The 22,519-nt window shown below is 40.1% G+C and overlaps 1 protein-coding gene across 1 annotated transcript in view; it reads left to right on the top strand.

The window, feature by feature from the left end:
- UXS1 (UDP-glucuronate decarboxylase 1) overlaps positions 1 to 22,519 on the top strand; it is a 104,444-nt gene that overhangs the window by 24,683 nt on the left and 57,242 nt on the right. The window contains exons 2-6 of the mRNA XM_065400699.1: positions 678 to 705; positions 4,540 to 4,588; positions 6,811 to 6,854; positions 10,679 to 10,739; positions 18,236 to 18,416. Of these exons, the coding sequence (XP_065256771.1) occupies positions 678 to 705; positions 4,540 to 4,588; positions 6,811 to 6,854; positions 10,679 to 10,739; positions 18,236 to 18,416 (363 nt within the window). The remainder of the gene's footprint in view (positions 1 to 677; positions 706 to 4,539; positions 4,589 to 6,810; positions 6,855 to 10,678; positions 10,740 to 18,235; positions 18,417 to 22,519) is intronic.

Raw genomic sequence — 22,519 nt, 5'->3', positions numbered from 1 at the left:
ACATGTGCTGTTTTTAATGCAGGATCCTTTCCTCATCCAGTGCCCTGGTTGGATACTGCTGTAAATAAGACCGCTAACTGTACAATCTTTGTCTTTGATGTTCAGCAATGGTCAACTGCCTCATACACTGCACACCACACAACCCTTCAGGCTGGGGTCCATAGGACCCCTTTCTTGCTCACTGTACATTGTACAGTTTCTTTAATGAATAAAGCATTATATCATATCCACTTTGACAAATCCTAATTCAGTGACTGCTGATATGGTTTACTCTATTCTATGATGTGTGTGGGATTGGTAGATAGAAGGGAAGTATATTAGCTGATCATCTTTTCATATAACCACAGATATATCTATTTGGAGTATCTCACAATATGATATACTGCATGCTCTTTGTTTATTTGACATGCATGATTCAAAACTTTTCCCTTTAATAACACAGGAGAGCCTCATCTAACTTCATCAGTTTTGTTTGACTCATACAAAGGGTTCTGATCACTTGGCATGTATAAAGTGACCTGTTTTTAGAATAAATAAGTTTTTAGTATAGATTTAATGAAGTCTAATTTTGTTAGTTTTAAATTTCTTATTATTAGGATGACATAAAAATTGAGAAATAAGTAATGGTTTGTTGTTAAATGGCACTATAATGTTCTCTCTCTCTCTCTTTTTTTTAGCTGTATGGGGCAACTTTATCAACATGAGGTAATACCTTATTTTGTACCAGTATCTTTATCTGAAACGAGGTTATTTCCGCTACCATCCTATCATGCAACAATAGGAAGAAATCAGAAAAAGCAGCTCACAAAGTCGTTGAAATGTCAGCTCTTAACAGTGGTAGATGTAGAATCCATTCCTGTAATAAAAACACCTTCAACATCAGAGAAGTACCATAGGGCTGTGGATGTCCTCACTGGCAGGGGACAAGAAATGCTGAGTTTCCTCCTCCTTATTCCACTGGAGTGGAAGGACATTCCAGGATAACCAGCAAAGGATTTGTACCTCCTTAACCCTTTGGAGATGCCTTAACTGCAGAGTTAGATGAACTATTGCCTGTAATGCACCTTCTGTTCGCACAAGGAAAAACCTCTATCCAAGGCCTGAGGGTGCTTTCAGACTAGGCTAGCAGACATGTCTGAGGGTATAGGCTTTAGCTTAGGCTGGCAACCCGCCTATTTTGCAATGAGACTGCAGGCAAAGCAAGCCCAGTTGCTGTTAGTCCTCCAGTGCTTTCCTCCAGTTTCACCTGACCTGAACTCCCTTGTCTGCCTCCTGGCTTTTACTGAACTGTTAGTTAACTACATTGACTCCGCATTTTAACCCTGCATGTGCCTGTTTCATTTCTGCTGCGTTTTCCACAGCATTTGAACAGAGGCGCTATCTGAGTAAGTGCGGTACGAATCACATTGTGGTTTGCCAGCTGAATTCCTTAATAACCTTCCCATTAAAAGTTCTTGCTCTCAAATACTGTTTGCTTATGCCTTCAGAGCCATTTGCATTAATAATGAATAGCTTCTCTCGGAAGTTATTTACATCAAGTATTATTCTCATGTCACTGCCACAGACAGCAGCTCCATGCTAGGGGTAGGGGAGGAGAATGCATCCTGTGAATGAATTCCAGTTTAATGGACCATTAAGAATAATAGAACAGCCCACCAGAAACCCATCCTAGCACACATGCTAGTACAGCACCATCGTGGACCCAGCCACCCGGGTCTGACACAGGTAGGGCTTTATGGTGGTGACGCTCCATTTGGGCTCATTCTACGGTGAAGGCATATCCTCAGATGTGTGGAAGATTCCTGCCACCACTCCCTCAACACCTGCTACCTTGAATCAGGGAGAGTTCACTGTGTGGTGAGGCAACCCAAGGAAACTAATTTTGATTGAGAAAGCATGATCTTGTGTGGGAATATCCCCATAGAGTTGTAAGGGAAGGGAGATGAACCTTTAGGGGAGAGACCATCCGCGTAGCCTCCCTCCATAGAAGTGGAGTGCTCAGACCAGCCCTCTATAACTAAATTGGTATGTTAAGGAGGGGAAAACTCACTTAACATAAAGCTGCAATTGGCCTGTGCTCAAACCTACAGCATGTGAACACACTACAACAGATTTGACTTTTGAGATTACTTTAAGAACCTTTTAATATGTTGTGTTTTCTATTGAGTTTTTCCTTAATCGCTAACCACAAAGGAAAAGATTCTCTGTTCCACAGATGCACGTTCAAAGTTGTGTGCATTGTCTATTTTCAGGAAAATATCTAATACAGTAATTATTGTCAGTTACTCAGTTACTCCTGAATAATATTCTAATGCTGCAGTGTTGACCTATAGCCAGTTTTTGCTGCTGCTGGTACAGTAAATGGCTGTCTTTTGTGAAAAGAGTCTCTAGAACCTGAGTGGTTCTACTCAATACTGCACTCCTTCCTGAGGCAAAATTACTGAAGTCAATGGGAGTTTTGCCTGAGTGAGGCATGCTGGACTGACTGACTTAGTAAGATTTGATTTTTTTTTTTTTTTTTTTTTTTTTTTTAACAGAATGGTGTGAGGAGGATTGTTGTTCTGATTTCTAACACTGTGGTGTGTGTGTGTCTACTTAACAAACGACCTTCTGTTTCTCTAGGTGTAATGACTGCAGGTCCCAAGTAAAGGAGCTCTGTTCTACTTGAAAGAACTCCATTTTGCATTGGCCGCCCATGAAACCTCTAGTATGCAAAAACTTGCCACTGTAAATCATGTTGAATAGTTTCATGAGCTGTCTGAAACGAAAATTAAGTTGAAACAAGAACTAATGCAAACTTAAGTGAAATCACGTAGGCTTGGACTACACTAGCAAATTATGTTGGTATAACTATGTTGCTCAGGATATGGAAAATCCATACGCCTGAGCGACGCAGTTATACCGACCTAACTCCTGGTATACGCAGCTTTATGTTGATGGGAGGACTTCTCCCATCAACATAGCTACCACCTCTTGGGGAGGTGGAGTAGCTACACTGACAGGGGAAACCCTTCTGTTGGCTTCACTGAAGCGCTACAGTGGTGCATCTGGAGCCATTTAAGAGTAAGCAAGCCCTTAGCCAGAAGAATGTGTATGCTAAGTGGCTTGCTCAGAGGAAGAACATCACTAATCACTTGAGATGTTTTATACATTTAAATACTAAATTAGATTACAATGAAACCTGTACAAGAGACCAGCTTTATTCTGCAACCTCCTTGTCTTAAGAGGCTACCCTAAAGTATCCCCAAATACATTGGCATGGCTCCACCTTTACCAAGCAACCTTTGTTTAAGTATGTTTTTGTCCATAGAGTGGTTACTTAAAACAATCTTCAGTGTTCTGATTTTGCTTTTAAAAAAATTCAAAGCTGCCTTAAACTTTTTTATTAATTTAAAAAGTTCAAAGCTAAAGTTAGAAATATGTGTCCCTGTTTAAGTCCCATTAATATGTTGATTGGCCTGCCATCTGTGTGGACTGCTATTTTGAGGAGAGGGGCCTCTATCTGATGGAAACTGTGACTGACGGAATTAAATTTTCTATTATGGAGCACTGGAAATCTGCTTCAGTTCTGTGTTAAGTTTTGTAAACTTAATTGTTTTGTTTTTTAACAAAGATAATTTAACCAAAAATATTTATAATTGTAGAACATGGCTCTCATCTAGTGAAAAATTCCAGTGCTTTCTAACAGGAATTCTAATTCTTTGTCTGTCTTTGTACAGGAAATATTTAAGACACACAGAGTGTATGCTTTGGAAAATGGCTGAGTAAAAATGACACCTTCCTACTCAACTGATGTGATTTTTGTCTGAATTTAGAGTCAGATCTGATTGCTCCATTGACAAAAATAAGTGATTACTCCCGATAGCCGCTTTAGAGTCAACCCAGATGAAAGAGTGAGCTGGATTCTACCGTTCCTTGTTCCACAGAACTGTTTACCATGTTCCAGTCAGTTACACTTTTGTATCACTCCACTAACTGCACTGGAATTTCACAGGTTCAGCTGAAGGCATTATTTGGTCCATATAATCTTTATTACAGGTGGAAAATGAAGAACCTATATTAACTCTCTGATCCTAGATTGAGTTTGGAAATTCAGCAGTTGGAAAAAATATATTTTATTTGTACACTTGATATGGAGTCATTGAGACAATAAATATGGACCCTCGCAAGCCATTTAGTCGCGTTTCTTAGTAGAATTGCACTACAAAAATACTTTTGGGGGAGGTGACTTACCCTGTGATGAGTGACTAGATTATTTTTTATATTGCATTGACTTTTTAATATAATGTTGAATCTACTATGTTGATCAAGACTGCTAACTTTGGACCTGATTTAAAGGCCATTAGAGTTCATGGAAAGGCTCCGGTTGACATCAATAAGCATTGGATCAGGCCATGTTGGTCATTTGCTCTGTGTTTGTGTATCTCTAGAGAACACATTCTGAAGTAGTAAACTTTTTAAAGGAAATTTTAAAAAAATTAAGAACATATTGGAAATGGCGCTTAGTTGATCTGTTTCATGGCTCTTTTTCCCCAACAGGTCTATTCAAGACAACGGGGATCAGAAAGTTGAAAGTAAGATAGAGGAGGTTAGTTTATTAAGTGGTTAATATCCTCTTTATTTCTGCTTTTTTTTACAATTAATTTTCTTTTCAGCTAAAATATTTTATTTTATTATTCTCCCACTAATGTAATCCTCAGCATTTGGTCTCATGTCTGTACTATTCTTCATTAGAGTGGACCCAAACAGCTTCCAGCACTAAGCAATGGCTTCCCTCTGTTTTCCCTAAACCTTCATCAGAAGATTATAATTCCAAAGATCCAATCTTGTTTGCCACAGTGTCTTCCTAACTATCCCAGTCCTGCTGGGAATTGAGCCTTTGTTACCAAGTTTAGGACTGCTGTACTAACTCCTTTCTCTGTCACTCCTCCAAAAAGTTAAGTGTATTTAACTTTTAACAAGCATTTACTATTTTAAAATGTCCACATGTGCATTGCTTTGTTCTTAACTCTTACTCAGAGTAACCAGTTATATTTCATCGCTGAAATACTATGCTGATGAGCACAACAGAAAAACCTAATAGATTTGTACTAGGTTTCCAGTTCATAATTCCGAAAAATGAAAGTTTAGTGGCATATATAGACACTGTTCTATGACCGACTGACTATTCATTTTTAGGTGAGGCAATTAACAGTGTATTTGGTTTACCAGATTTCTTATATCTCAAGAGAACTGTATACCCACTGTTACTTTGGACATGATTTGAAGCCTATTAAATTCACTTGAAGTCTTTTCATTGACTTCAGTAGGGATTGGAACAGGATCTTAATTAATGTCTTACATGTGTCTTTTTTTCATTTTGGGTACAACTGCAATAGATTTTTTGGATTTGGAAATGCTGTTTTTAACTTTTTTTTTTAAGTAAGATTTACAAATCTGTGAATACCCAAAATGCAAAAGATACTGTAAAATTCCTGAGAAATAAAAGTTCTCTGGAGCTTGCTGAAAGTACCTAGCCCCTAATTATGCCACCTTTATTCACATTGTGTAATACCTTTCTCCATTGGAATCAATGGGATTCTTGTTGAAGTACTACTCAGCATGAGTTACTGAATTAATAAGCCTAAATTATAGTACATAGGGGGGAATAACACAATGCACAGTTCACAGGGTGCGCAGGGATAGCTCAGTGGTTTGAGCATTGGCCTACTAAACCCAGGGTTGTGAGTTCAATCCTTGAGGGGGCCACTTAGAGATCTGGGGCAAAATTGGTCCTGCTAGTGAAGGCAGGGGGCTGGACTCGATGACCTTTCAGGGTCCCTTCCAGCTCTATGAGATAGGTATATCTCCATATATTATATTATTATATTTCCATTCCTGGAGGCTTTCAGTTGTCAAAATCGAACCTGTCAGTATTTTTTAAAGTAAGTAAATCCACAGTTTGTTAAAGGGCACTGTGGTGCTAGTGATACTATTTCAGGTGATCCTAAAGAGATGTTGTCAACTTATATTTGGCCCCAAATTTAAATTTTGTAAAAAGCATTTATAAAACCTAAAACCAAAAGAAGTATGTTCAGACTTCATCTTCCTTGTTTAAAACTCAAGCCTTCATTACATGATAAAGAATCTGGAAGTGAAACTAATTTTATTTATTTATCACTGTCCAAGTTCAGAGAAATGCAGAGAGTTAAACAAATAGCATAGATATTAGTAGGCAAACTGCATTTTTAAATTTCTTTCCCTTTAATAATCCAGGGTGGTTGTAACAACCCAGTTGAAGAAATGTGTTTAGAACCTGATTATTTTTTAATGTGTCATTGTCTCTTTAAAACTGAGGCCCTGGCAACTTTTAGTCTTTAAAGGCAATTTTCACAAGAGCTAACCGTGTTAGTCTTGGTGTGATGGCTATATTCTAGTAGGTATAATTATATTCTGGCTGCCTAAACTTCCCCAACAACTTAAGTTAAATATTTCATGTGTTGTCCTAAACTGTTGTTTACTGTTGCTACATACTTTTTAAACAGCTACTCTGCATGTGCTGCATGTCAGTGGTAGGTGAAGTAATTTCCTGTATTTATAGCAGATTCTTCCTTTTTTTGTAATATGCTTTGGGATCCATTGGCACAAAAGACTCTCTATAAATGTAAGTTGTTCTGATCTTGATGTCTTAAATGAATTTATTTAGATGAGATGTAAAATTGCCACCCCTATTTTTACTCATATTATAGTCTGAGTAGGCATTGTTTTTCTTTTTCTGAGATGTAAATTCTTGCAACTTCCTTTAAAGAATTACTTTTATTCCTACTTTAGGCTGTTGCACCATTAAGAGAGAAAATCAGAGACCTGGAAAAAAGGTATGTCTGTTCTTGTGGGATTGTGGTTCAGTCAGCAGAGCTATGTTTGTTTTGTCCTGAATGAGTCTCAAGGTCTTCAGTAGACTCACGTGAATATTATGTGCTCAGTAATGTTGTACGTCTCCTGTTTGTTAGTAAGCACTGAGGCCTGATAAGTACTACACAGGTAGGTTGACATAAGGCAGGTTATGTCGACCTAAATTATGTCAGTGTACGCACTGCAGCCTTTCTCCCGCTGATGTAAGTGCCCTACTACGCCAACATAATAATTCCTCCTCCACAAGAGACGTAGTGCTTATGTAGCTGTAGTTAGGGCAACGCGGTGTCCGTGTAGACACTGCAGCAGGATAACTGTGTGCACTGGGAGTGGTCTCTTTGAAGTTAATGGGACTACTCACTGTTTGTGAAGTTAAGCTCTTACATAGGGATTTTCAGGACTAAGGCCTATAACAGTACACTTCGGCAGCACTCTGAGCACACATTAACAGCCTGTATGAAAAGCCCTAAGGTGACGGTGTGTTTTTTGCCTTAAACAATTAAAAAACAAAACAAAAATAAAACCTGTTGTTCAGATCTCTACTATTAACTCAAGAAGGGTTCAGTTAAGTAAAAAATATGAAGAACTAAAAGATGAATTTCTCACTCTGGATTTAGGAAGGTTTTCAGCATTTGTCAGTTTGGATGAACCGCTGTTCTCAGGGCTATTAGCTCTGTCCCCCTCCCATATTTTGAACCCATGCCATATCCCACAGGCTGTACAGTGTCAGTAAGCATGTGAGTGCACCTGACATGCTGGCTATCACTGTGCCTCTCCCGTGCATGAAGAGTGAAACTGTGTTCTGCTCCTGGAATTGAGCATACACAATGCCTGCAAAAGTTTCCAGGATGCTGCACGCTTTGTCTTGGGTGCAAACGATACCGTGCTCAAATACAGATGTCAGGTTTTATTTTACAGCTGACTTCCAGATTTACTGACCTGCCACTTACAATTTTTGTTGAGAATATGTGACCCTCATTTACTAAATCCTAATATGAGCACTGACTTGACCGATCAAACAGGGTGACCTTGTTGGCAACATGCAGACACTGACTACACATGGCCACCAGTAGGTACTGTACCTGCTACTGGTATTTTTATTAAACTGTAGTCATGAATGAATGGTTTAAAAAAAGTCCTATACATTCTCTCTCTTGTCTTCAACTGATTGTTATGAAACTAAGTACAGTAGAACCCTGTTTATCTGAGCCTTCATTATCCGGCTGTCTGTATTAACCAAACCACCAGTGCATAAAGGAATATGAGTAATTGATGCTTCAGCCCCAGATGGCGTGACTTGGGCTGTCAGCCTGGAGCTGAAGCTCTTTGCCCATTCTCCTAATTATTCAAATTTCTCATTATCTGATCCAGTCTTGGTCCCAGTTAGATTGGATAAATGGGTTTCCACTGTATTTGTTTCATTTTTAACAGTAGCAGAAGTGTTTCTTAGTGGGTTTTTTTATCTACCTGACTTGAGCTGCTGTCTGTTCTGTCCTTCGTGGATGGCCTGTGTGACATGATGGCTTGATCAGTATTAATTTTTGAGTAGTGTTACATTTTGGTGCAATATGTCAAATTGAGATCTATTTCTTTTTGCATCGGAGCCAGTAGATTATTCAGCCTTTGGTGAGGATGCACATGAATGACTTTGCATTTGGAGTATGTGTGCAGTATATTGTTAATGGGTTATATTTCAGATGTCATTGTGTGCCTGCCATTGAGGGGGAAAATACGTACATGTACCCCTCTCCACACACCTGATTTTGGCATTGTGAAATCACAAGAGATGAGCCTGACTCTCCACTCTTGTGTCTGTGTAGTTATTCACACTCTCGCAAAGCGAGTGTAAAATGCTATCCACTGGTGAATTCTGATCAGGTAGCATTTCACACTCACTTTGCAAGGACGTAAAGAGCCACACAAGGGCCCTTTGAGTCTGTAATTGTTAGAGGATCGAGGCTGATGAATAGTGAGCTTTTAAAGCTAATTCTTCGCTACTGGTTTTATACGTGTTGTGTGAAAAGTGCTTATCTTGTACAATCCAAAGGCAACCCATCCTCATGGTTCTGGCGAGGAGGAAATGAAGGCGTTCTTTAATACTTAGCCCCTGAGAAACTTTTGTTAATTTATCTGGAGTGAACTTTCAGAGTTCATATCATTATCAGAGTGGCATAGTGATCAAAAACAATCACTAGAAATCAGGAAAATCAAAGTTAAATCTAAAAATTAATTCAAAGCATGAAAATGTCCAGTTAAAGGATCCAAACAACCAGAACTGTGTTCCCTGTACTGGTGACCTGAGGACAAACCTATGGAGACATCCTTGTGGTCAGGGAAGGAATGGATTCCATTATTTTCCCTACCTCATCCCCCCGTTTGGATCAAAGAGGTTTTGTTACCATTGGAGAACACCTTGATGGTGAGGTATTTGTGTGTGGAGAGTCTGCAGCCAACCTCCAGGCTTGGGAACGTTTGAGGGTTCTGCTGCTGCCTGGTTTCCACGCACAGGAAGCTGAAGATAGTATCACATGCACTCTGAAGGTGAAGGGTTGAAGATGCCATTCAAGTACACAGCATCTGTTCTCATAGGTGCCAACTTTCCCCGGCGCCGATGGGTGCTCGTGTCCCCCCACCCTGGCCCTGCCCCGACTCCACCCTTTCCCTGCCCCGCCCCCATTCCAACCCCTTCCCCAAAGTCCCCACCCCAACTCTGCCCCCTCCCTGCCCCTATTGGATCCCTTCCCCAAATCCCCGACCCGGCCCCGCCTCTTCCCCGAGCGCTGGGAGCTAGGGGGAAAAAGCGGGCATGCGGTGCACTCAGGGGAGGAGGCGGAAGTGAGCTGGGGCAGGGGAGGCGGGAAGCTGCCGGTGGGTGCTAAGCACCCACCAATTTTTCCCTGTGAGTGCTCCAGCCCCGGAGCACCCATGGAGTCAACGCCTATGTCTGTGCTCTGCCTCTTGGAGATCCCCATTGAGACAGGGTTGTGGATGAGAGGTAGTTGAGGCATGGTGCTTCAGACCCCAGGGCATGGTGTCAATCCAGTGGCATTCTGTTTGTGTACGGATGAAAAAGTAATCTATCAAGGAGAATTCTTGGCATATATGCAGTTCCGTTCGCTCCACTGACTTATCTCATCCACAAGTTGCAACATGCAAACTAACTGGAGAGGAAGGGTGATGAATATTTGAGTTACCTTTTATGACATTTATTTAAGAATTACCTGAGCTACTGAAGTATTGGCAAGATTAAACTGCTGCTTAACTGAAACTCAACACAACCTTACTTGTTGCTCCCATAATACAGCACACAAACAGGTGAAAAAAAACATTGAGAGGTGATGGCTCAGTGTCCGTAATTCTTTATGCTCTTGAGCATCAATTGTAAGCTTACTATTTTCAGGCCTAGTAGTTTTGCAGAAAATGAGAATCCCTGGCAAATATGTTTTATTTTAGTCCTCACCCCCCCTCCCCCCATCCCAGGAACGTCTGCTTTTTGTGTTTATGGATGAAGAGTGCAAAAAATGGTATGTGAAATGGTAACACACAACCCTCCAAAGTAGTGGTAGTCTTCTGAGTCATCGCTGGGAAAACATCCTTAACTCTCACGTTATGTCGCTCTGTGAAAGCTATCCTAATTTAAAAACAAAATTTCCTTGACTTTCTGGTTTTAAATTTTACATAAATGAAATGTAAAGGAAAAGTAGATATACAAAGGAAAAGTTGTTGTCAGTCACCTAAATAAATCTTAATTTAGTTTTTCTTCTTCCTGTTTTGAAATGTTCTGTAGTTTCACCCAGAAGTATCCACCAGTGAAATTTCTATCAGAAAAGGACCGTAAAAGAATTTTGGTAAGTCAGTATTTCATCAGGGCTCATGCTCTGGAAATAAGAGGGATTGGTTTAGAATTGTGTAAAACTTAATTAGGGTCACAGGATTAATTAAAAGAAAGACTTTTATAATTGTATTGTGCAGCTTGATACGTGCTACGTAGGTTCAGGAGCAACTACTCTAATTCCTTTCACCCTGTAGTGGCGAGGTGCTCAGTCACAGCGTGTGGATAACAGGCTTGGGCTCTGGATTGGCGGTGTGACTCGTTAATTGGGTTTCCGCTGTCAGCCTACAATATCTTGGAACTACATTAGCTTGGCTCTAAGGTGTATTTTTTCAGAAGGGTCCTTGTCCATGTTCCCAGCTGGTGGAAATTTTCTGACATTGGAATTCTTCTGAAGAGGGGCAGTGGTTTAGAAAGTGCAAAGTGTTGGAAAAACCTGTTTGACTGAGGCTTGGCGAGAGAGCCTAACATGGGGCCAGATTCCTAGATGCCCTGTGGTCCCTTTTGCACAGTCATAGAGCAGACATGAGACAGACAAACATAAAGATAGAGGAATACGCCAGGCTTAGGGAACCTGTGTGTGCGAGGAGATCCTAGAGAGCATAGAAAACATTCCAGGGTGCACCACAGAAAGAAGAGGGCATGTTGTGACAGGATGTTCTGATGCTCCAGGGAATCTGTCCTGCTGCAGTGGCCCATAGATGCCATTGAAACAGGGTGGAGGTGAGCTCTGTCTTTAGGTTCCTTGGTTCCCTGTGCAGGCCCTTGCTGTGGTGCAGGGATGAACTTGACTATGGATTCTAAGAAGGTACAGAACAAACAGATTCCGTATCGTGGGCAAATACGTGGTCCAAGTTTTTGCCGCTCTGGTAGGGAGTGGGGCATAGTACAGATCCCTATTTAGTGCTCTTATGCTTAACTTGTCTAATGTTCGCTTTGATCTCAACTCCTTCCCATTTAGAAAATTCAATGGAATGAAAACAAAAGGCTTGTTTTCTCTCTTAAAAATGAAGTTCCTGGAGCATGGGTAATGGCTTACATATGAACAAAAATTCTTCTGTATTCTCTTTTCAGTATATGCAAAGTTTAATAAAGAAGTGAACAATAGTTAAGAAAAGCCTGTGCAAAGAAAAAGGCCAGTGATCTGAAACCAATACCTTTTGACAGATGTCTATCTGTAGTTGAGAAAGGTTTGAGGGCTGTATTATAAAGCCTGCTCTAAAGCTCTGTGACAGTAAATGGAATGGCTACAGTTGACTTTAATCAGCTTTGGATCAGGCCGATAGAGACTGACTTGACTTCGGACAGAATGGCCAAGGCCTGCAGTACTTGTCTTTTAGATCTTTGTAATCAAGTCTGCTAACGAGTGCATTGCTGATACTGCAGCGTTATTGCAAATATCTCTTCCAACCGTTGTCAGTATTGTATTGCAAGCCCTGCATACTCTGCATGAAACTAGATTTCAGCTTTGCATCAAGAACCTTGGATTCTGGTGCATAACGCAGGAAATTGTGTAGCTGCTTCATTTCAGTTTTTAATAGGAAGTTTTAAAGAATTCGATATAAAAACAAATACAACCAGTAAAGTGTCACCTGTTTATTTTGACGACAAATTACCTTTATTCTGCACTGTCCCTGCATTTTCAGTTCTCAAGTGTTCGGATAATGCATAGCTGCACCATGAAAATTGTCAGTGACTAAGATGTAGACGTAGGGGGTCACTTGAGACTTTTGGCCCCTGCAGAAAGCACTAGAGGCAGTTTGAAATTGTGGATAGCACCCTAGCAGGATGGTTCTGCTAAATAATCAGTAGTGTAATAGCTAACAACAATAGTCAAAATTTCATCTTCAAGTTTGAGTCCGCGCCCCATAGACAGGGAAGGGGGAAGTTAGCTCTCAGAGCTGTTGTTTCAGGTGACTGCAAACGCAGATATCAGTGCACCAGTTTATGCATGGTTTGCAACTTCACAATAGCAAGGGCTAGAAATATAACTTTTACTTTCAAGCAAAATTTTAATTTCTAGAGAATAGTTCTTTGGCAAGGTGTGAATTCCACAGCACATTCTGAGGTTGCAGAATACATTATACATTATATGCATTATATGTATGATAAATCTTCACAGTATATAAGCGGCACGCATTAAAACCAGTAACATAAAAAAAAAATGCACAGGGCCTGATACTGTCTGGTCCTCTTGTCAAATTGTCTGGTCATGGCAAAACTCTCATTCGCTTCAGTGGGAGCGGGATTGGGCTCAGAATCTTGGAATGTAAGCAGTCCTGTAGTATGTTTGTCACTTATAGGTGGGACTGGTAATGCTACTTATTAAGGTTTTCCCAACAGTTCCTGTTGGAAGATCCTGTTTTCAGTTACTTATAACTTTAGCCCAAATGGTTAAAATTTGGCAAATTTTTCCATGCTTTCTGAGTGAGGCAGAATTTTTTTTTTCTTTAGAAAATTTTCACCAAAATGGTTGCCTTTTCTGAGAACAAGGCTAGAAAAAAAGTTTTAAAAAATTCTGGCAACCTTTTATTTGAAAAGTTATAACATAGCTTTGTAATAGGGACTGAAATTTGGCCTCTGTGTCAGGGATGTGCCCACTAGACCACAATCCCCTCTAGAGCCTGGAATGGCACACGAGGTCCTGAGTGTCACCATTCCTCTGCTGTCAGCAAATATCTGTGGAACCCACTGGCAAAGTGTGTCTCCTCCCCCGATAGTTCTGGTTCACATAGAGGATAACAGCCTACTACTATATCAGGTACTCCATTAGCTCAAGTGGCAGAGAACTGTGCAGTGGATCTCCTGGTTTCAACCCTGTTGATGAAAGTGTCTATGTGATACCATAGGATGGAATTTGTTTTTCCATTTTGCTTTTTGAAAAACTTAAGAAACTGAACGCAGAAATCTACATTAAAAGAACATTAAGGTTTCAAAGTCAAGCACTCAAAAATTAGAAAATGCCAGAATCAAGGTTGCCTGTACAAACAGTTTTGCCCCCTGGGACATATGCATTATGATGCAGGCCTTAATTACATGACCACATACTATTTTTTCCTCAGGGCCTCTTCCTTGTTCAGTGCACAGACTGGACATACACAATTAGTGGACACTTTTGACCTTAATCTCTGTGCCTTGGTTTCCCATCTGCAAAATGGGGATAATACCAGCATCTTATCTCACGGAGGTGCTGTGAAAATTAATTCATTAATTCACTTCTTTGAAGTGAAAATTGTTGATCAGGAATGTTTGTGCGGCACTCGGATACTATACTGATGAGCACCTTCGAAAAGCCTCTGAAGAAAGTAATAATTCTGTCTTCAGGGCGGAGTTTGAAGAGTCTATAGTAAATAAGGCATGGAGCCACACATTGAGGAGAAACAATATATTGAAGAGCTGATCATTAAGTGAGCACTCTCCATTCTGTGCACTGAATGAGATGGGGTCTTTTGAAAAAATTAGATTCTCATAATCCATTTGCACAGTGGGGCTGACACGAGACTGCACAGGCATTTCCCAATTTGTGAGATTTTGCAACCTTCATTTTAATGTAGTTTTTGTGTATGCTGCTGTGTCGAGGCAGTTCAAGCTGTTGTGTGTGGGCTTTTTAGATGCAATCTTTAAACGTTGGATAACAGAATAACTAAGAAAATTCGTTGGATGTTTGGTTCAATTCTGAATTAAAGTAGGCCAGAATAGTGCCTTTCTCTCACTTGTAGGAGAAATAGCTGAATAGCTTGATTGCATATGGCAGAAGACATCACTGAAAGGGAAAGCCAAGTGAAAAACCTGAGCTCTGCAGTCAGTTTTGAGCATTTGTGGGAGTGAATTCCATAAAGTAAAAAAAACAGGAGTACTTGTGGCACCTTAGAGACTAACAAATGTATTTGAGCATAAGCTTTCGACAAGTACTCCTGTTCTTTTCGCGGATACAGACTAACATGGCTGCTACTCTGAAACCTGTCCATAAAGTCCAGCACCTTTGAAAGTTGGGTCTTCTGTGCTCACCAGGCTCTCCATTGTCTGATTGTTTCATTGTGTTGGTATAATGTAGCTGTCAAGAAGGGTCATGGTCCCAGAGGAAGAAGTGCTCTTTCAGGCAGCTGAGGTCAATATAGGGATTGCTTTGGATATCAGAGCGCAAATCTTAAACTAGGCACTGAATTCAGTGGGGAGCAAGCGCAGAAAGAAAAGCAAGGAGGTGAGGTGTTCACAGTGACCTGTGAGCCAAGCACGTGGGTTGCTGTATATACCACCTGTACTCTGGAGTCTGCTCATGTTCCCAGTTTGATTCCAGATGCAATTCTTAGGTTTAAACACACCTTGAAGTTCTTTACGGTTTGGATCCTGGGTGCCTTAGAGACAGCCTTTCTGCTCATACTCTTGCCCAGCAGTTGAGCTTACTCAAGCTGACAGCTCCGAGATGTGTCCATTTAGGACTAGATTATTCTCAGTGGAGGGTTTTTCACTGAGTTCATTTCCACTACCACACTGGTCCAACAGAGCCCAAGTCTTGTAAACTCTGTGCCTTGCTGCCAGGCTTGTCTGTTTACCCTGCTTGTTCCGAGAAGATGGGTAGGTAGTAGGCTTCTTTCTTGGAAATTTTCTTAATATGGTTGATGTCAATTTAGGCTCAGCTCTCTAAGTCTTATGTGATGTACCTATGAAATTATAAAATGAAAAAATAATGTAATTTTAACATGGGATATTAGATGTCCTGAATCTGACTGAAAGCACCAGATATGACTGCAACGAGAAGGAAATGGACCTGCATGGCAAATACACAAACATCTAAGTGTTCCAGATAAAGATGAATTATATGCTGTTCTTAATGCATTTTAGTAAAGGTTGAAGTCATCAACCATTTTATAATACTAGTAAAGTAAATGTATTCTATCCAGATGGTGCTAGTGTATCCTCCCCAAGCACTAGGTATTGGGTCTGCAGCTTTGAAGTGACAATTGTTGATCTGCAATATAATGAATTTGGGGTCTGTTGTGATTTGTAAGCAGCTGTGTTTTGAAATGAAGTGTGTCCACCCTGTCTTTCTGAACTGCTGTGATTGCTGGATGATTATGTATAGACAACTTGGGTGCTTAAATCATCCTTTCTTTCCTTTTGATGTAGCCTGAAGTGAATGAAAATGACGTTAAATAAATTCAACAATTGTTTACTTTTCTGGGGAAATTCAACTCCTTTTCCAAATCCGTTTTCATCTAATCTTTACAGAAGCCATAAATTAATCAAGAGAATCTAGATTTATCATCAAATCCCTTGGTAACATTTCAAGATGACTGCAAAGTTTAAAAAAAAAAAAAATTGGGTTTGTGCCATATTTTGCTTGCTTACAATGTTAAGAGCCTAAACCCCTGCCTGTTTTTTCAAAATTTTGTTTTCTCACTGTACCTAAGAAATATCAGGAATTTGGGGTCTAGCCTTCTCTGGATCCTTGCATAGAAGTGGTACCAGGGGTTTCTTACACCTTAGTCAAAGGAGGTGAGTTGTGGAGTCTTCCACAGAAACAAATTTTTGTCCCACACAGTGCAGAGAGGCAAGTCACCTGGAATGTGGTTTTACTAGACTTTATCCTTTTATTATTCATTCTACCTGGTGGAGGGCTGCTGTCAGTCTCAGTACCATTGCTGGGACCCCACCACACTCTCTTTGCTGTACTAGATTTGAGAAGCCTTAACCCGATACCCCCACCTTCTTGCACAGATGCCTTTTTCTAATCTGCTTTCAGTTCCAGTTTATCTGGGAACTGGCTCCCTTATTGAATGACTGCACCTGCCCCCGGTAGATGCCAGCAACAAAAGAATTTTTTTTAAATAATTTAACTAAAAATTCCTCCTCAATTGTTCAGATTTCACTGTTTTTTTTTTATTTACTGTGCCATCATCATATCAGTAATCCTGAATTTCTAACGTGAAATAAAACAAGGGTGGGAGGATGGGAGGTGAACTTTCAGGTCTTTTATGGAAGAAAATAGTATAGAAACAATTTTTCCTTTGTAGGTCACCTGTCAGGTAAATAACAGAAGCAAATAGAAAATTATTTTCCTGATTTTTTTATTTTTTTTATTTTTTTTAAGTTTGCTTGAGTCTTTTTTTTTTTTTTTAATTCAGTGTTTGGGGGGGAAATGAATATTTTGGCTTTTATTAAACAGAAGTAAAAGGGTTTCAGTAACCTGTGTGATCCTACTGATGACATTTTATCAAATTGTCACATTATTCAGTAGTTTGATTAATTTCTTGACAATTACAGCAAATCCTTTCACGGTGTAGTTTGCAGGGCACTGGTAATCATTGAAGGGCACTGATGATACAGTAACTGTATAGTTAGATCACCTTGTTAAATCTGATCTTGATCATAAAGTCACATAATAGTACATTTCATATGAGATGTCATACTGGATCCGGTCAGTTGATTTTGGTTAATTGTCTTTGGCAGTGGCCAGCTTCTGTTTCCTTCATTAAAACTGCTTGTGAAGCCTAGAGAAAATAACTGCTTCCACAGACATGTCCCTTTGAACACATCACGCAGCATGGGACTTGAACCTCTTTGTTGAAGCAGTCATACAATTACTGTGTTCAGTGATTCACTGCTCTTTAAGGGCAGTGAATCACTGCCCTTGTTATAACCCTCCCTTGTTATAACAAGTGTAAGCAATCCTACACCTACATTACCATAAGCAGCAGAACATCGTTCTGTATTGTAAACAAAGTGATGTTTTAGTTAATTACAGGATATTGCAAAAAGCTTTTAGCAAAGGCTAAAAATGGGTGGGGTTTTTTGGACTTTTAAGCACTTTGTGGAATGGGTGTGAAAGTTAACTTCCAAAGGTTTTTTTTTTTTTTTCTTGTTTCTTGACAATAGAGCTTCAGAGCTTGTCTATCCTGTAACTCTGTGGATGACAGAAGAACTAGCTAGATTGAAATATAAGCTGAAAACTGAGCAATACAGTGGGCAAGAGATATAAAACAGTTTGGAGCTTGTTTCTTTTTCACACTCTCACACTTAACAGCCACATGGAAGAAAAGAGGTCTTTAAAGATTCAACTTCTTTGAATAAGATGAGAGCACTTAGAATATTTCTTTAAGCCCACCCCTCCCCAAAACATCCTCCATTAAAACCAGGAGAAGGCCAGGCTTAATTGTAGTAATATCAGGAATGTTATGTGGTTTTTTTCCCAGTGCATGAAGGCCACAAGCCTAATTTAAGGGGGTGCGGGGGAGGGTCAGACAGGGAAGAAAAAAATTGAATCCTCTAATATTCTCCACAATGGTCTTTGTTCAACATTTTCAAACCAGGTGAAGTATTTCTCTTGAAATGTTATGTTACCTAAATATTGGGCCTGAAATTTAAAGAAATGGATTTAAAATGGAAATGGAGTTGTCCCCCCGGTGGTAAGCAAAGTTTTGAAAGCTGCTGTTCTGTCTTCATGTTTGTGGACTTTGTCTGGTGTTTCTGTAAAAAGGAAAAAAAAAATTCATACCCACTGTCCTAACGCAGATAACTGGAGGAGCAGGGTTTGTGGGTTCTCATCTTACTGACAAACTAATGATGGATGGCCATGAGGTTACAGTTGTGGACAACTTCTTTACGGGCAGGAAAAGAAATGTGGAACACTGGATTGGCCACGAGAACTTTGAACTGATTAATCATGATGTCGTTGAACCCCTGTACATTGAAGGTGAGTAGCCTGCTTAAACATTGATATGCTTTGATCTCTGCACTTAATCACACTTTCCCATCAGAAGTGCATTTAGAAATTGGATTTATATGCAATGTTGTGGCTTGATCTATGTAGGTGTGGTCCACCCTGTTCTGTCAACCTAGTGGTCATGACCTCTAAGGGATCGCAGAGAGGTTCAAAGATGTTGTCACGTTATGAATGCCCTCTTTCTTCCTGACTAGATGGGAGGGGGATCCCAAAAGCATTTTTTATCACATAACATGAGAATGACCATACTGGGTCAGACCAAGGGTCCATCTAGCCCAGTAGCCTTTCTTCCAACAGTGGCTAGTGCCAGATGCTTCAGAGGGAATGAACAAAACAGAGCAATTATTAAGTGACCCTATTGTCCAGTCCCAGTTTCTGGCAGTCACAGGTTTAGGTTCACCCACAGCATGGGGTTGGATCCCTGACCATCTTGGCTAATAGCCTTTGATAGATCTACCTTCTATGAACTTGCCTATTTCTTTTTTGAACCCAGTTGTATTTTGTTGTACCATGAGGTCATGTTATGGCAAAGGTGGAGATCCCCGGTTCTGGTATATGCACACTTCCTAATCATTTCTTTGCAAGCCCCCTGTGAGGTAGGGACATGATGTCACTGTATCCCCCACCTATCCAAAAAAACCCTCCCTTGTTATAACAAGTGTAAGCAATCCTACACCTACATTACCATAAGCAGCAGAACATCGTTCTGTATTGTAAACAAAGTGATGTTTTAGTTAATTACAGGGTATTGCACAAGATGTGTGGGTTACTACAGACTTCCTTTGGAATAGAGCAGCATGTGGTGAAGTGATGAGAACTTTATTTTAGCCACAATGGTGGGGTTTTTTTCATTCCTTTTGTGATTTGAAACTGTGCAGCTATGTAATATTTGTAAATTTAAAAGAAGAATGGAAACCTTGTTTGCTCTACTTTTGCTGTATTTCTAATGGATGGAACTTTGCAGAAAAATTTCTTGTAAATGCATCTCCTTAGAAGTCTTGTGATGGGCTTCTGACAATATCAAAGCATGTTATGCTGAAATAGTTCTGCAGATGCGCACTCATTCTCTGTTCTGACAATGCATCGGTTCAGTTAGTGTCTGTTGTTTTACTTCAGCCTGTGCTTCCACTGAAGGATAATGGGACTGGAATCTGATTAACTGGATCTGTGTTCACTGCAGGTACTAGTAGCTTATACCTCAGCCAGTTCACTCATGTCAGCTTTCCATCTCTTCCCCCAGTACTACCTTCATTTTACCTGATTATACTTGATGTATTTACAGAGGCTTACAGAGGCTTAGCAATTTTGCTAATACTGTGGACAAATTACTAAACACTAATGAATGGGAATACTGAAAAGTTTCTAACTCTCCTATGCTGCACGTAATTAAGACATCAGCCAGCAGTTTCATGCATTTTAATGTGGTATTCAGTGAGCAATTTACCAGATCTCTTCTCTGTGTTCCAATCCTGTCAATTCAGATAGGCAAAGTAAAGTTTTTAAGAAAAGATTCCACTTGGTTTGTTGTGATATTATTTGACACACCTAGAATGTTGTTTAGAGGATACATTAAAAATAATCCCTGCCCTGAAGAGCTTGCAATCAACTTTAGATGTGCCACTGTAAGTGTAAGTAATAAACTAGGTGGTGTGGTACTGTAGTAAGGTCACCTGTTTTGTTTTGTTTTTTTGTCTTGGGCACATTTCATCTCTGGATGGGACCATAAAAATTAGGATAATTTTGCATAGCATTGGGGTTTTAAGAAAGAGTTGAGTGCAGGTTTGGCGAAGAGAGGTATGGGAGGATGATCCATGCATAGGGGGAGCAGCCATTTATTTGCTGCCTTCCAGAAACTAGACCAATTTTAGAATGTTTAACACGGTAGCTTTTCTGTGGTATAGCAATTATTTAATAAGGAGACTTAATTTCTTATCTAGAAAGAAGGATATATTCTTGATTGCATTTGATTTTGAATTTCATCCCCAGATATATATCCTCCTTGTATGTTTAAATGAGTCTCAGTGGAAATTAGCTTTGCAGAAGTTTATAGGGGAAGGCTGTGTTGAAGTCCAGCTCTTCGATTCCCAAGAGGTAACCGGCATTTTCTCATAAGTATGAAGCAACACTCAACTTTTTGGGATGCATCTGTCCTTGACTGACGCAGAGATACTAGCCGATGGCCTAAAAGCACTAGTTTTGTTCTCTGTTCTGTGAACGTCTTAGCTCAGGATTATCATTTCACACAGGAATTGCCTTCACTTTCAAATTCATTGTCTATAACATCAACAGAAGACTTACAGAATTGTAAAGCTTTCATTTAAAGCTTTCTGTCTAAGTGGAAACTAAGGCCAGTTACTACTTTAATTAAATTAGAACAGCATATGAGTTTTGCAAATTATTGAAACAGTCCAGAGAATGTTGTCTGAAAATTCACAGTACTCTTACAAAACTGGGAGGGCAAACCTGATTTTATGGTAATTGAGTTACCGCTTTAAAACTGTATAGCTGTTTACTCTCTTCAGAATGCTGCTGCCAAGATCATTATACGTCTTGGTATTTAGGAACTAAAAATGTCAATCCTGCCTGCTCTGCATGGCTAATAAAGACCCCATATATTACTTGTGAGAGGGTGGGTTAGCACCTGTGTCCTTGGGATTGAAACAGAACCATACTAATAGATCTAAATTGTATTGGAAGTGATTGAATGGAAATCCAGTATAAACCTGTGGGGAGAAAATATCATATTTGACTTTTTCATAATTGCATTAAGATCTAGTACTGTCTTTGTCAAGACCCCAGACTAATTAGTAGTGATTATATATCAGATTCCAATGTAACTATAGAAGGTACTTCAACGTATTTTTTTAAATAAGCTTGACCTACACAAATTGTGCTAATGTGATGCAGCATTATTACAACGGTAGGTTTAATTTGTGGAAGAATCACGCTGAGTCACAGCCAAACTCTGTAAATTGCAGGGTAGTGTCAGGAGATGACCATCATACTCTAGTTTGGATTCTTAAAAACTGGTAGGCATCTCTCAATGTTCAGGGCTGCTGCTTGCAGACTACTCCTCCTGTCACATGTGCGCACACAGGGAGGCAAATGTTTTCTCAGGTAGTTGCTGCATTTGGCTTGTCTACCACGTTGGAAGAAATGGATTACTGTGAGGGCAGCTGTGAGAACAGCCCCATCATTCTTCCACCTTCCCTAAATAGGACCCTCAGAAGGCTTCAGATGTGCTCCTGAGCAGGACGATGTGCACACATTATCTCCCCCTCCTTTCTCTCTGTATTCCATGCCCAGCAAGTACAGCCTCTCAAGCGAGATGGCTGTGGGTAAGGATAACAAAAAAGTGACTCTGATGTATAAAACCCCCAAGTGGTGGGGCTGGGTGTTTTTTGTGTGTGTGGTGCACATGATGGCCATGAGTAAAACTACCCTAAAGCAATAGAAACTGAAATGAATGGTGCTCTGCAATAGTTAGGGACAGTATGGTGTTTAATACTAGTAAACCTTTGAGCATCCAAGGATTTCAGTGGACTTTGCAATATTTATTAAGCCCCACAGAACTCTTGTGAGGCAGATAAATATTATCCCGTTTCTACATCAGGGAGTTCTGCATGAATCAGCAGTCCATTAACACTTGTGAAATGTGACCCTTCTGTATATAGTCAAGGGCTACCATACAAAAAACATCCCGTACAATCATCTTGGCTTTGAAGCTTTGCCGTATAGGAATTCAGTCGTTTACTCTCCCCCGCGGCCCCCCCCCCCAGCCCCCCCATATACCAAAAATAAGCCTGGAGAGGCTGCAAACAAAATCTTCAGCACTTCCAAACAATGAATTGATTATACAGTTTTCATGACCATAATCACAAGTGCAGAGTACTCCGTGAACGCGTTGTCATTACAGCAAGCACATAATACCATGGGAGCATGGTTGCACAGTAGGACTTTTGCTAATCGCCTCCAGCACTTCACTGTACAGTTAGGCACTTTCAGTAAAACAATACCAGTGGGACATTGTTGAAGTTGTAATCTATCTTAGTGTGAATATTGTGTCTTGGCTG

Source organism: Emys orbicularis, chromosome 1, assembly GCF_028017835.1.
Source record: "Emys orbicularis isolate rEmyOrb1 chromosome 1, rEmyOrb1.hap1, whole genome shotgun sequence".
Lineage (NCBI taxonomy): Eukaryota > Metazoa > Chordata > Testudines > Emydidae > Emys > Emys orbicularis.
This window is presented reverse-complemented; position numbering and strand designations above follow the sequence as displayed.